General features: G+C 43.5%; 1 protein-coding gene across 2 annotated transcripts in view; it reads right to left on the reverse strand.

Annotated features, from left to right (window-relative positions):
* Window positions 1-15,646, reverse strand: part of GRB2 (growth factor receptor bound protein 2) — a 64,667-nt gene that overhangs the window by 4,317 nt on the left and 44,704 nt on the right. For both annotated transcript variants that reach the window (XM_014601932.3, XM_019494393.2), the window contains 3 exons: window positions 10,845-10,942; window positions 2,529-2,651; window positions 41-209 (listed from right to left, as the gene is read on the reverse strand). In XM_014601932.3, the coding sequence (XP_014457418.1) occupies window positions 41-209; window positions 2,529-2,651; window positions 10,845-10,942 (390 nt within the window). The remainder of the gene's footprint in view (window positions 1-40; window positions 210-2,528; window positions 2,652-10,844; window positions 10,943-15,646) is intronic.

The raw sequence follows: 15,646 nt of genomic DNA on the forward strand, positions 1-15,646 counted from the left end.
TTGAGATTGTGAGGGCAGTGCTCTTATCCTTCCACCTTACCTGTGGCACCTGCTCAATGTCTCTGAGGAATATCTGCTGATTTCTGGAGACAGAGGTGGATCTGTGATAGTCTACCAGCTCGTTCAGAGAATTGAACTTCACCACCCAGAGGAAATACTTGCCAGCCCCATCTCTAAGCACCTTGAAATGCTGCACATCATTTCCAAACCTGGAGGGGGAGAAAAAAGAATGAGCATACACAATCATGTTGTGTTTCCCTTCCTAGGCTGACAGAAATGAAAAAAAAGAAACACAGAAAGATAATTCCAAGCATAAGGAGGATAGTTCTTTTGTTAATGACTGCAAGATCCTTATACTGAAGAGTATATAAAGTAACCCACTGCCACCTATAAAGGCTAAAAGTTGGGGGAAAGCAACTAGGAACATACACTGTGAAGGTAAGAATGGACTGTGGATAGGGTCTATGTCCGAGGTACGTTTTGAAAGAAAAACAAGCTCGTCAAGCCTGGTCTCAAACCTCTTAGAATTTTAGACATTTACATTCAAAATATGGGGTAATTTGATCATATATTCCAAAGATATGCTGCTCAGTACAAATGGACTCTAATATGAAATTTCAGCTTTCCTATGCTGCCATTCCATACGGCAAGAGGGCTGGGATGTGAATAGGCATGCCTTGGCACGTGTGTATTTGGGAAGAACAGGTGGGGTGTTTGGGAGAGGGTGTAGGCCAGGACCCCATGTGGTGCACCAGGGCACTTTAATGATCTGTGGTGAGTAGCCAATTTCTTTTGAAGTGAGGACTCAAGAGCTACAGTGCGTTTTCTGGAGGTGCCTGTTTCTAGCTGAATTACTCTCGACTAAGAGCAAAGCAACTGCTAATGCTGTCTCGATAGGTTTGATGTCCCAACTACTGGGTAGCAAAGCCATTCTGCCACAGCGTTCCGGATGGAAACTCACAAAAAATCTTTGTTAAGGTGGAGCTAAAACTGATACCCTGACACACCACGGTGCTTTACGCCTCCTCTCCCACTGGAGCATAAAACTTCAAAATCCACAACTCAAATATCACGAGGCAAGCACTCCAGTAAGATCTGTCCAAAAAATGTCTACGCAATTCAATGAAATTTGAAAACGCAGAGTTACGGTACTATTGCCCCTACACAACTGCAACTTTTGCCCCATTTTAAGCACTTTATTCAACATGTGAAGAGGCCAAATAGTTTTCGCCTTTAATGAAAACAGTTCCTTTTTGCAGCCATTTTGTTCTAATGGAAGTGGAGACATGAATGGGCTACTGCAGAGTGGTACATGGAGACAGCATTACAATGGTTTGCCTCTATAATCCTAAATATTGAAAAGATGAACTAACAGCTATTTGGTATTAGCACAGTTTATCATTACCAGCTAGTACACTACTATTCCAAAAAGCAAGTATCAAATATGTATGCTTAATGGTTCGATTCTTTCCTCAGCCTGAGAAAGTTTCTTTCTATTTCAGATGCTGCAGAAGAGGTTAATAAACCCACTTACTGGATAATCTGAAAGCTTCTTCCCTTTTGAAAGAGGTTAAAAAATGTGAAAGAAAAAAAAAAATCACAAATCTGAGAAAATTACCAGGAGGTGGCCACATTGAGCTATCAGGCAGGCAGCAATGGGTTAGTGGACCCCAGCATTTAAAACAAATATGTAGTAGTTTGTAAAGAAATAAGCTTCCTGGAATTAAGGTTCCCCTTTTTCTTTTGTTTCTGGTCATTCATATAACCCTTGTTCTTCGCTAATCCATCAGATTGTGCCAAAAACCAAATATACAGGCATGGAAAATTCAACACTCTCCAGCAACCTCAGGTGGATAAACAGGACGTGATGCTTAGGTTCTAAAAAAGGTATTGCTCAAAACTGTTGGATAAAGGGAGCCTGCCAATAGGTGGAGAGAAAGAAGGAAGTTAACTGCAAGAAGGAAGGGAGATCTTTTAAGCACATAAACCATATACAGGCAAGTCAAACTGTCAGATAGTTTTACAGTGCTGTCCTGGGGCTTATGCAGCTGGTGTGGGACTTTATTAAATTATCAAATATCATCCACCACCCAGTGACAACAACTGCTGTTTGTTAAGACAGCAACTCCAGGTATTGCTGTAACTACAATATTAAGTAATAACTCCCAGCAAAACCAGATCCATTTCTAGAAAGGAGTTTAGGCCTGGCCAACAAGGAAGGAAGGAAGGAATGGCCATTTATGACTCCTGTCATGGTAGTCCAATCCAATACATGCCCAGTTTAGTGTGAACTCACTAAGCTTGTTGCCACCAACTCAGTTTTAGTGAAACATCAACTCAATAATGTAACACCTGATAGGCCACAGCACGTACATTTTCTTATTATGAGTGATGCAGATGCATGTTAAATGAAAGAACGGAGTTGTTGGGCATTCAAGAGAAAGGGACAGTTGTGAAAGACAGGGACAGAATCCAAATGAGCATGGGATGACCTCTTAGCACGCTGGTTGCTTCAGGGCATTACTCACTTGACTGAGAGCGAGAAGTCCCCAGGAGCGCTCTCGCTCTCCCTGATGAGAAAGGCACCATCATGTCTCTGTTTACCTAACATCTCCTCAGCCTTTGCTCTAGGGATCTTCCCAAAAAACCATCTGTAGGGGGGGGAAAAAAAAGAAGTTACACACTGGCCCTTTCCCATGGAAGGTGTGTAACTGGACATTTACCCAGAGATAAAGCAATTTCAACAAAAGTAGTAATAGACTGAACTGCACCCTGATACCGCTCCACAGAACCTTTGCTGTGTTAAACTTGTTATTTTGGTCCAAGTCCCTTTATGCCGTGAATAAATACCACCGCAACTCCATCAAAAGGGCACTGAATTAGCCTCGTTAGGATCACTTGCCGTGTTTCTAAATTAAATCCCTTCAAAACTCAGCATGTACAGTACGAACAAAAACAGAAGCTACTGAAGGGAAATGAGCAGCACTCCACCTCTTTGGAGGAAGGTGAATACAGGCAGTCCTCGGACTTACGACAAAACTGGTTCCTGAAAACCGCATCTTAAGCTGAAACATTGCAACTCAGAACCAATTTTCTCATAAGAAACAATGTTATAAATGGAGGATTGGTTCCTGAACCAAGGCCCGATACCCTGTTTTCACCAAAAATACCCCAGAATTTTGTACTCAATCAATTATAGGTGAGTAATAAAGCTACATTAATGTATTTATATTAATTATATAAATAGCATATTATATTATATAAATAGCAATCATATTGATTTGGATGGACTTCTTTCAGGTGTCTTTGCTGGACTTCTTGAAGGGTTCTTGGCTGGAGTCTTCTCAGGAGTCTCGGCTGCACGTTTTTCTAGAGTATCGTCTGCTTTCTTAAAGAAAGTGTCCAAGGAAGTTTGGACAGATATTCTCCAGGGAGATGGGTGACAGTGAACTTGTTCGCTGGCATGGCATTATATCAGATCAAGAGTTGTAAAGTCAAAACCAACGTCAGAAAGTTGAAACATGGTGTCAATTTATAAACATAACTCAAAACGTTGTAAGTTGAGGACAGCCTGTACAGTCATCTGTTTTCCCAGCCTCTCTTTACTATTCTAGTATAGAAATCACTTTTACAGAAATGCAGATTAAAGTCTGCTTTCCAGTTTGGTTTAACCTTGCAGTACAGATGTGATTTAAATTATACCCTCAAAAACCACTGTAGCCTTAAACAAACTAAAGCCTGTAAAATAGTTCAGGACAATATTTTGTTAATTATGCCCATGACAACGTAGACAAAATGGCTAGTCCAAGAAAGGAACAAGTCATAGTGAAAATCTTCTTCTACAGTTCATGGGGTAGAGGCCTGTGTTTCTGTAACAGAAGACATAAAATAGTTCCCTCCTGCGCAGGTTGCAGATACAAACTTTAATCAGTAACTATAAAACAGGGGTGGGGCAAAATATGGTCTGCAGAGGACTTTGTCTGGCCTATGGTGGGTCTCTTGGTCCCGCCTGGCCCAGGCATGGTCTGGCCCATGGCACCTCCCACTGCCACCAGGTATGCAGGGGGGCTGGGGTGACTGCAATTGGACTCCATTTCTAAGCAACCCAGGTGGCGGTAGCTCCTTCTAGCTGCTGCTGCTGATCCCAACCAAATGGAAACTGGTAGGAACCCACATGCAGTCCCAGCCCTCATCTGGCCTGCCCCACGCCTGCTCTGGACCTGCCCCAACCAGAAAGGAGCAGCCAGACCAGCCGGCATCTGTGCCCACAGCCCTGGCCACCCTGTGTCCACTCCAGACCGGCCCGCTCACAGTAAGTGGTGGCAGCAGTGGTGGCCAGGCAGAAGCTGCTGCTGGGCGAGAGGGAAAACCAGGCACCTCCTCCTTACCGCTGCTGGGACCTTCTTGCTGCAACTGCCCAGAACCTGTGCCTGGGCTGCCCCACGGCTCCCTTCCACTGCCGTCACCACCAGTGTAGCCTCTGGGCCACTCAGCAGGCCAGCAATGGCAGTAGAGAGGAGCTGCAGGGCTGCTCAGGGGTAGCTCTAGGCAGCCACAGTAAGAGGGGCTAGGCAGAGGCAAGGGGAGGTGGCTGCTTTTCCCCTGCACCCAGCAGCAGCTTCTGCCCAGCTGCCATCACTGCTCATCATGGATGGGCCAGTTTGGAAAAGGCGTGGGGTAAGCCAGGGCCTTGGCTGTGGGTCCCAGCTGGTCCGTTCCGGCCTGGGCAAGTCCAAAGCAGGCATGGGGTGGGCTGGGGCTGTGCGCTCAGCTGCTGCTGGTGGCAGCAGCAGTGGCAGGGAGGAGCTGCAGGGCACACAGTCTCTGGGTCTGGTGAGCTGTTGGTAAAGTGGAGGGAGGGAGGGAGGGAATGTGCTGACTGGCCTGCAACAGCTCCCCAAAATTGCCTATGTGGCCCATGGGCCCAAATAATTGCCCACCCCTCCTATAAAGCAAACTGCTGGTGCATGGCTAGTCATTATGGAAAAACTGTGCCCCAGTGATTGAAAGTGATCAGTAAGCAGTTATTATATAGGCTCCTTTATTACTTGCACCTTCTAAACGATCCATTGGCTCTGTACCGATTTGCAAAGTTTTGGAAGATGTTATACTTGGATAAGAAAATTAATTCCATAATTTTTAATAGATAATACAAATGGCTACTACCATTCCAGTGGAACTTGGAGGGAACTAAGATTCCTTCTGTCATTATAGAGAGACAGACTTCAACCACGAGTTTCTTCAAATGGCTGCTCTTCACACAACAGCTGTGATCAGTTGGGGGAAAAAACAAGAGCTTTTCACAACTTTTTAGGGCCCTGCACCTCTTCTGCATAAATGAAAAATGCATTTTGTGCCAAAGCACAATTTCCCTCCTGTTCCAGATTGGACAATTATGCATAATTCATACATGGCTGCAATAAGCAGAGCAGCTAGGTTTAGTCAGAAGCTGACTAAACTGGGCTGAAACAAAGTCATGAACCTTCTATATAAAATGCTGACCAGACTAAGGAATTACAGGATTCTAAGGCAGAACCATGCCTAGACCTCCAGATTCGACTCCAAAACAAATGGTTTGAGATGTGGGTCATATACTGTGCTGGGAAAACCAGAACCATTTTCAGAACCAGAGAGAATAACTAAGATGCTTATAGCTGGCCTCGTGATCTGGTCTGAGATGGTACTCACTGCCACAATCTGTAACGATGCAGCATTTAAGGGCCTGCAACAATGAGATCTCCATCAGTGACAGAACTAATTCTGCTCTTCAGGAACAGATGTCAGACAGTAGAGAAGGGCTTTACTACCCTGCAAGCAGATTGTGCAGTATCCCCAGCTCCTCTTTCACCAGCAGCTCAGAATATCTGCTATAATGCATAGCAAGACTAATGGTATCATTTCATCAGTGATGCAAATCCTTGATGTGCTCACAGGGGTATAACTGTATGTGGCATGTTTGATCAAGCTTTTCCACTACCAAAACCATACAGAGAAAGTTTTAACTCTCCTCCAAGTGGTTCCATTAAATGAAGAGTGCTTTCAGATTAGAAAACACATCCTCATTTCACTCTAGATACATTTTATTAATGTCTTGTGGTTTACTGCATTTTAAAATTTGTTTCACACGTTTCCAAATGGAAAGGACATGCTAATCCTCACTACCATCCTATTTCCAACAGCAAGGCCACTAACACTATTACTTTATTTATGGAAACGCATTGTTAGTTTGACATTCATTGCAGAGAGGGAGCTCCCACCACTCCTTTTTTGAGATTCCTACAGAATTCACTGCAAATGCAAATGGTTTATTTCCTGAAAACAAGCATCATCTTTTTACCTTGGCTGAATGCTGCCTAATACAAGTTTTATATTAGGAACTTATTTCCTTAAGTGCCTGCCTACTATTCATTGGTGGTTTTGTGTGATTTAAACAGAACAAAATAATTCCTGCTCAGGTCAAATTGATTTTCTTCAATATGTTAAAATTGACTTGCGGAATAATCATTTTGCATGCATGGTTTTTTGGGGTTTGTTGTTTTTTTTGGTTGTTGTGGGGTTGTTTGTTTGGTTTGTTGTTTTTTTTTTGGGGGGGGGGGGGTTGCTGCACATCTGGTTTATATTTTATTCTGTTCCTGATATTTTGTCTTTATTGTAAGCTGCCCCGAACCTTTCCTGAGAAGGACAGTATAGAAATCAAATGCATGCCTACATGGAAGCATGAAAGATTTTTCTAAAATATTCTTTCCTACTCATGTCACTATGAATTGGGAATAAATCATAGCTGGTCTGCCAGATCATAACAGACTGATGGTGTGCAGTGGAACATAGGATGGAGAGAGACCTAACAAGGCATTAAGTCCTATCTCCTGTAATTGCAAGCAGCCTTTTGAGGTAGGGCTAGATCTAGAAGCCTCCATGAAAACATCCACTTTAGGCCAATGCTACCTTAAATCCTGCACAAGTCACAGAGCAACTTTTACCACACTTGAGTCCTTTGTCCCAACGACCAAAAGCTATTATGCGCCGCAACAAGAGCGAGGAAAAAAGTGCCTTGGGCCCTTGCAACAGCAGAGAACGTCAGGTGAAAAATACTGTGAGTTCCAGCTCCCATTAACTGACAACCAAGTGTGAGGAGCCATCAAAAACATCTACCATTAAATCTACTTTGAAGTGTTTGAATTATAGGGGAGAAAAAAAATTGAGGTCAAAATTCTACCAGTTCTTCAGTTACCCACAGAGTTCCCAGGACAGACAGGATGTTACTTTCTAATGAAGAAACAAGCAGGAGACACACACAATTTTTTTGAGGCTTTCACGCATCAAAAAAATAGAAAGAAAATTTGTTTTGCTTTTAAGGAGACTGACTGCTCTGGAATATGCACCCAGAGATTAAAACTACTATACTATAAACTAAAAAAGCTTTCCTGCAGGTCAGTTATAGAGCTAGTGGATATCCCAAAGTGACCAAAAATTTAAGACAAAAAGCATGCACAGTTCCCCAAAAGAACTCTTGGACTGGGAAGTTATAAAAATAATTGGAGATAAAATGTTGCACACAGTCCCCTCAGGACTGCAAAAACAAATGCAGATATTACTGTTGAGGCTGCAAAGCTGAAAGTAGATGCACTGTTTAGTGAAACATCAAGTTCACATTGCATTCACGCTAATTTCTTGCTAGGTTAATTAACGATTTGGCAGTTCTTTTGGACTGTGCCAGCAATGCCATTTAGCTCTACTACATTTCCTCCATTTAGGATGCAATGTGGCAAAACGATGGTCCACTAAAACATGCAAACAGCCCAGTATGCATACACAGACTTTTGGTCTATTACATCTCAAGAGCCTAATACAAACTGCCCCACGGAGCTACCTAATAAAGAAAGCTCTGCCAATGAAATGCAGAGCAGGGCTTGGCCGGAAGTATCCCAACCTCTACTTAACACCTCTGTTTTACCAGCTGTTGTGCACTGCAGATTAACCCTTTACTACAAAAGATCTCAACTTGGGGCCTGACAGTAGACATTTCTTACAGGCTTTATCAGTTCACTTCAAAGCAGACTGGAAGTTTTTTTATCACATGATCTTGAAAAAAGAAACAGTGTCTAAAGACTAAACTAAAAGTTGGAAGATTTAAAGCAATCCTACATCACAGGTCTCAATTTGAACATAGCTCTTGCTTTCCAAATCCTCTACAGCGAAGTAAGCGCTAACTCACTATTATCGCAACATGCTTTGAAATGCTGGTTCTAAACAAAAAATTCTCAATTTCTAGCCCTTCTTCACCTGTCTGCTGTTGTTTGTGCAAAACTGGAGAGCTACTTATATCTACAGACCTGCACTACTGATAAGCAAACTCCACTAGAACTTTTGCATTATTTCAAAGGGTTGCTGATACACTGGTTTAGCAATGCTGGGAGCCTTCAGTGTAGATGGGCCATTGGTTGCTGTCAGTAGTTTCAAACACTTCGGCTAAGTACAGATAGTCAAAAAGCCAGAGGCTGAATCAATTCAGCCTTGGCAGGTTAGTCTAAGCTGCAGAGCCCAAACTGATGACGAAGTGAACAGGCATTCACTTTTGATTCGGGAAATGCAGGCACGTCTGCTGTGGCTCAAGCCAGAAGCCAGGGAGCACTAGAGCACACATCCCAGCCTACCAGCTCCAAGGCTTTTCTCTTCTCCCTGCCAAGAGAAGGGGGCATGGCCAGACCCAGCCTCAGGCTAGCTAGGGTCAGCCTGGGCTGGGGGTGGCTGCACCTGCCAGGATGAGGAGGGGGTAGGTAAGTGGGGAAGAGAGGCAGTGGCACTGAATTCATAAACCGCTTAAACAAGAATAATCCTCTCTCTGAAGTGAGTGTGAATTGAACAGAAGGGAACACAACCCTGCGGAGTCCTGATGGCTGTGATCCTGGACTACAAATCCCAGGGGCACTTGGAAGCAGGAAGAGGTGATGAGCAACTGCAGAATCCTGCTGTTGTGAGTCTGGACTGCAAATCCCAGAGACCTTGGGGGCAACAGGAAAAGGAAGCAAACATACAGCTGATGCTGGCTATGTGCTAAAAAGCCAGGTTGAATGGAGCTAGACAGAAGCCTCTGCAAAGCAGATGCCTTCTGGGAGCAAACACTGACAGGCAGTCCCTCTCAGGCTGTTTCCTTCCCACCCCCATCACTCCAAGCTGTGTCCCCCGCCCCCCTGCTCCAACTTAAAGCAAGGGAATAGCCTGGCAGTGGCTGCCTCCCTCATCCCCTGCACGTCAGCCAGCCATCACTGCTCAGGCTAGGAGCAAAGGGTGAGGCCAAACCTGCTCTCTGGAGCAGACATCAAAGCCCAGCCCAGGGCTGCAAAGAATCCTGGGATGCTGGGAGACTCTGATTTAACTTGAACCAGGAAGGGGTCTGGGACAGGAGTTTCATAAACTGGTTTGACCTAAATCAGTTAAGTCTGATCCTACATTAACCAGATTTATCTTAAACCAGTTTCAGCCATTTTGAAACTGGTTTATGTGCATTGAACTTCTGGTTCTGTTACAGGTTTAAAGTAGTTTCTGAAGACTCAAACCAGTTTATGTGCAACTTCTGTCCCTAGCCTTTCAGAAAGATGATCAAGGAAGGGAAAATGACCAATGCTGAAAAGCCATCAGTAGCCCATGAACATTAAGGGCTCCTAATACTGAGCTGAATAAGTATTAACAGTAGGAAGTCTACTGCAGAAACTGCTTTGAACTGTTTTAGAAATGTTGAGTATGCTTGCTTGTCTTTCTGCTGTGCCTCCCAGTTGGATGGATCTGGATTGATCATTAACACAATGTTCCTCCCAACCTTCTAGGTACGGTTGGCAAGAGCCTTTGGTCCTCCATTTTGAAAGTATTGTCCAGGGAAAATCTCTGCAGTGCTCAGTAGTTAAGTGCAACTTCTCTGTTATTTAAGTGTTACAGGTAAGTAGCCAATGCCAATGCTAGTGTCTGTGAGTAACTGCAGCATTGCAGCAGCTGCTGGAATCCCAGATGACAGGTTTTGTTGCGTCTCCCAGAAGAAGACTTCAGGACTGCACTGTACAGAAGTGCTATTTTCTTGTCAAGAACTAATTATCATTTTAGGAAAACTAGGGAGCAGATAAGATGGAAGAGAATCTGAACCAAATGGTTAAGAGCCAAAACCCTGAAACAATACTGTGCTCAGATGCTTGTTCCCGTAAGAAAGGAAGTGTGCTAAGAAGCTACCCAAACTGGGTTCCCGGAAACTGGCAATGAAAGCAGTGCAACTACACCGCTACATTTAGGTTGCAATACAGTACATCTATCTAGCTAGAAAACAGATTAACAGCCACAAGTTTTGGTGAGAAAGGTCAATAAATTCTCACTGTTGTACTGTAACTGTGAATGTATGCAGTGCATATAAATGTATATAACATGTATAATAATACAAACAAAAGGTAAGGTCTAGTTCCCACCATTTAAAAATGTAAGCATCTAACTTTTGACACAGTTTCTTATCATAGAGGACTTATACTCCTTGAATACACAGAAAAAATACATAGAAAGCTGTGTTAAGATTTTGCCATTCTTCCTGCTTGCCTGATTTGACAGCAGTGCGAGTTTCCAGACAATTTTTAGGAAGACTCCACCAAAACTCCTCTTCCATGGTGCTCGTGCGGTTTTGCCAGCCACAGGAAACGCAGAGCTCTTAGCAGTTATGCAGCAGCTTGCTCCCTCATATTTTATGAAGTTCATAGGCGATCAAGATTCTGTACTTGACAAAAGTACACAGCAATCCTCCCTGATATTTCAAAGGCATATTTTAATATAAAGGCCAGACTGGGGAAGCAGATTAGTGATGTTCTACTTACGGGTGTGGTTTCATTTCTATGTAGTTCTTGGGAATGAAGCCATCCTTCCCATTGAGTTCTGCCTTGTACCAATTTTGATCGCATTCTTCATTCAAAACCTGCAGATAACAAAAAAAAACAAACCCTTAACTTTCAGAAGACTAAAATATTTCATGCTCTCTTCAAAGTGCCAGAACTGATAAAAATTTTTCTTAAAAAAGTGTGCACGTATTATATCAGTTTCAAAGACCATTCTGTCAACACAAACTGATTTTAAGAAAGTTAAACCAGCTAATCTTCTCCAGCACCCAAGAGATCTGAGAGCTATGGCAGACAGGCAGATGGAACAGTCACCAGAAACTGTAGCAGAAAAATGTCAAAGTATGTAGGTTTTATATTTACTCACAACCACTTTTCTAGATCATGTTCTTAGTTTAGATAGAGCGCATTTAATTGCCAAAACCCCAAATGCAAGCTGAGCTCTGAAACACAAGCTATATTCTGCTTCTTACCATCAGTAGTAATTGTCAACTAAGTTCTGAATACTTCTTTTGAGTTCAATGTAAAGAACAGGATTCCACTCAATCCTCTTGTACTTACACACGTTTTAAGCACTATATTATGGAATTTTTCAGAAATTTCCCTATGATAGCATGGGTGGAAACCCAAGTATAAGACAAGACTGGGAGCTTCAGGGGTTTTTTACCACTCTAAATTAAATCCATATTAAGGGACAGCAATGGTGAATTTTGTTAAATCCCCTCAGAGGCAAGTAGGGTGATATCTTTTATTGGCCCAACTATATAGTTAGGGTAAAATCAGACAAGCTTTTGATTGCAAGACATTTCTTGTCAGGTCTCTGATCACAGGAATCAGACATAGCAGATCACAAGCAAAATGTTAAGTAGCTGGGTTCTGTTTGCACAAGAAAACATAGTTATCCTCAGAAGAGTTCACTTTGAAACTCATGATCCTATTTTAAAAACAAGCACAAGAGACAGAAGTCACAAAGGATGAAACTCTGTTAGTGTTTAAACAGAGAGCACCAGGGGAAGCATGATTTTTCAGCATCCGTGCCTTGGCTATATAGCCATTGTTTCTTGCTGAATTTATTTCAAATAGGTACAGTGGGCAAGACAAAAGCAACACCTAAGCCAGGTATTCCTAGCTAGAGTACCATGGCACTCTAGTGTGCCCCGAGATCCTTTCAAAGGTGCTGCAAGATGCTTCATAATGCGGCACTTGTGTGCACAAATATGGTTCACAACGTAAGCCAAGAAGGCACACATCCAGACGAGCAGGAATGTGCGCTCCCCCAGGGACAAGCAGTAGCAGCACACCTTGTGCCACAGCTATTTGTCCCCAGGGAATGCTTGTGCCATGCGTGCTCTGATGTGTGGCAGGTTACCCTGGGTGGGGTAGGGAAGGCTGGGGCCAGCAACTGTGTTGACCCCAGCAGCCTTACCTGGGGGCCTCCAGGAGCTACAGCCATAGTGCTCCTGCAGCATGAAGCCTGGCCAGCAGCCAGTGTGGCTCCCGCCAGCCAGGCTCTAGTTTTGGGCAGCGTGCACTGCTGCCATGTGTGCCACCCCACTTTTTTTGGTGTGGGTTTTTTTGAACCTGGGATCTCCTGGGGTCAACCCTCACCCCCAGGAAGTAGCAGCATGGGGAACACCTGAACAGGCGATGTGTGGTGCTGCAGAGAGGTCTGTGACACCCAATACTGCACATCCACACTTGTCTGGACATACCCCAGCAAATTCAACCAGGAATACATAACATCGAAGCCATTCTGACCCGTTGGGATCTTTCCAAGTTCTTTGCAACAAAAGACCGGCACAGTTTTCTGCAGTCAAAAAAGTGAAAACTAGCAGCTGGCATTTTCCAAAGCCTACCTCGAGTCTAACAAGGTTGAGAACCACTGACCTAAGCACTTGTTACCATATGGAAGAAGTAATTGTTGACCCATTCCTCCACACAAAAAAATGTAACTGTACTTCGACACCACTTCTACCGAAGTGGAGTTACTTTATTTCAAAAAGCAGCATGAGAGTATTATAACAGACCCGACAGACTGTGTGCGTCACTTTTACTTTCCAGCCAGCACCACACCTATTCCTTTTTCAGTCACCTTTCGCTAGTTATTTTCTCCTGGTAAATGGTTTGACTAACAGAAAGCTGTCAATCTAAAATGGAAGATTAAGAAATGGTTTTGACCCCATATAGCACAAGCCACATGGGACCAGGTGGATGAAAATGAGGAAAGACAAAAAGAGGAACAAGCTGTATTAACTTTCCAGTCCCCAAACGCACGCAATATAACGTCTCCTCTCTAACGCACTCACAAAACAGAGAAATAGCTACACAGTTCACAAGTTACATCTGTGCAGTTAGTCATTTCTATAATGGAGAAATTCTCTGTGCAAATGAAGTGGTGATCACTCGTAATTATTTCCACTTCTGAAGTTCTGGTAATATCACACATCTTTCCCTCTTCAAAAAAAAGAGAGGTGACAAGGGGGAAGCAGACATTCAAAGAAAAGCTATCAACACATGCCACAGCAAGGAGCTGATTACTGATGGCGGAGGCTATACCAAAAATGTAACTACTGCTCACTTGCAATGATTGTGTGAAGTTTCACTATCAAAAACTCCCCATCACATCAGCTAGATCTAGATACAAAGAAAACCTCATTGTGGGTAGAGCTGTGCCATGATAAAGCAACGAAACAACAGACGTTGAATAAATGCAACTTATTGACTGAACAGTTCCCCAGTGATAACGGATGAGCACCTGAATACCATGAATGATTCCCTCGTGCTAGCCGTACACCACGCAGGGCAAACTACTCAGAGCTGGCAGCTCTCTCTCTAGGATACCCTCAAAGAGGACAAGTGATTGCACCTTTAGCCCCAGCTGCCAAAAAATATTTATATTGTTTACTTTAAGATTTCTTAAAATAAAGATCCTTCAAACCTTAGCTGCCTTTTTGTGCAGCTACTTCCTGTTTCCCAAGTGCTGTCTTAGTGTTTGTTAGACTCCAGTTGCCATGTATCAGCCAGCAGAAAGCAAATACACCAAGGTAACTGTCTGGCAGTGTATGTGACAAGGCTCTACACAGGCTGGGCAACAGAGGTGGGCTTACCTTTGTGGGAACATTCTTTTTTCATCATAAAAAGTATATAACATACATTAAACCTGTGTTAAAAATCATTGTTAAAAATCCCCTTACAATAATTTAGTTTGCTTTCAAGTTTACTGGTCTGTAGTAAAGGGAAGACACTTGCCTTCCCTTCCCTCTTGAAAAGAACTGAGAATGCACAGGCGGGTCTTAATTTGACAACTGTGAGAATAAATTAAAAGATTATGTGCATGGGGAGTTACAATTTTATAATTTGACTGAGCTTGATCTTGCTCTTAAGATACAATAATAGCTGGAGATGCAGAGGGTAGATGACTGTGGGTACTTACACTATATGCCAAATGCCAACCTGGGGACATTACTAAGGGGTATTTAAGTTTTGTATCACCTGTTTAGACAAGGTATAACTGTGGTTAGTTTAGCTTAAAGTACCTTGCATACATACACTACCTGTTTTTAAGCCAAACTATCTGCCATTTATGTTGCAGTAATTAGTCCCCTTTGGAACAGGAGCAACTTCAGTGAAAATGCTTGCTTAACCACCTTCGTTCCCCCTATCCTGCTTTTGGCATTCTAGTAACTACAGCACACTGCGATGCTTCACCTGAGCCAACCTGTCTTTGTATGTACGTGTTATGTACGTGTCAAAAGTCATCTTCAGCAGATGTCATCTCACCATTTAGATGCTAGCAGATGGTCAAGAAAACCCCTTGTTGATACCATGCTGCAGTTAACTTGCATACCCACTAAAGCAGCCATGCCCCCTGAACTCCCTTCTTCTACACAGACCGTTTCAGAGATCCTGCACTTGATCGCCCTCCCTGGAGAGCTGCACACTCTGTTCAATCTGGAAGAGATACTGGAACCCAAAAGGTCATCGAATAAGCGGGCACCTTCAGAGCTGGTCTCCCAGCAAAGAGCTTCTGAAGTACCCAAAGATAAATTGTGCCAATCTGGGGGATCCTATGCATAAATTCTGAATTGTGGTTGATAATCCAAACTTATTATTCAGTTGTTACTATGGTAACACTACAGCTGCTTCTGTGAGTATGTATCCCCTTTTTGGGCAAAGTGTGTCAGGTCCCTCCCAGGTAAGGGGAGGAAATACGCTGTTAAATTGCAAATGGGCAGTTACTGAGATGGAAACAGCCTGGGACAATGTAGTAGCCCAGACCTAAGTGAACCAGTTGTGCCAGATTAATCTGCAAGGGGCTGGAGTTTGCAGCAATGGAAAGTTACCACACGCTGAACAAAGAAGCCAGGTGTTAAGGGGGAGGGGGGCAGGGAAGGGAGCTTTAGTGAGACACACAGGAAGCATGAAGCAGGAAAGAAGAAACAGGCAGGTTTCAAGTAAGAGTGGAGGGGGAGAGAGGGAGACAGACAGAGATCCAACTGCGAGACCCATCCAGATCAGCAATGCAAGTTGAGCTGCAGAACTTCCCATTTCAGAACCAAACCAGTTTCTGGTCTCACCCCAAAGAGGGCAGAGCAGTGAAGCAACGGAAGCAGGAGAAAAGCCTGGATGCAGGGTTAAATTGTTGTCCAGATTGGTGTTCATGCTATTAAAGGGTATGCTGTACTGAGCTGTGCTGTGTTTAGAAGTTGCATGCAGCGGTTGTTTCTGTATCAGTTTGCTTACATCAATGTTCCTCAACCTATTAAGTAGCAAGTACCCCCTAA

This window comes from Alligator mississippiensis, chromosome 8 (assembly GCF_030867095.1).
Source record: "Alligator mississippiensis isolate rAllMis1 chromosome 8, rAllMis1, whole genome shotgun sequence".
Lineage (NCBI taxonomy): Eukaryota > Metazoa > Chordata > Crocodylia > Alligatoridae > Alligator > Alligator mississippiensis.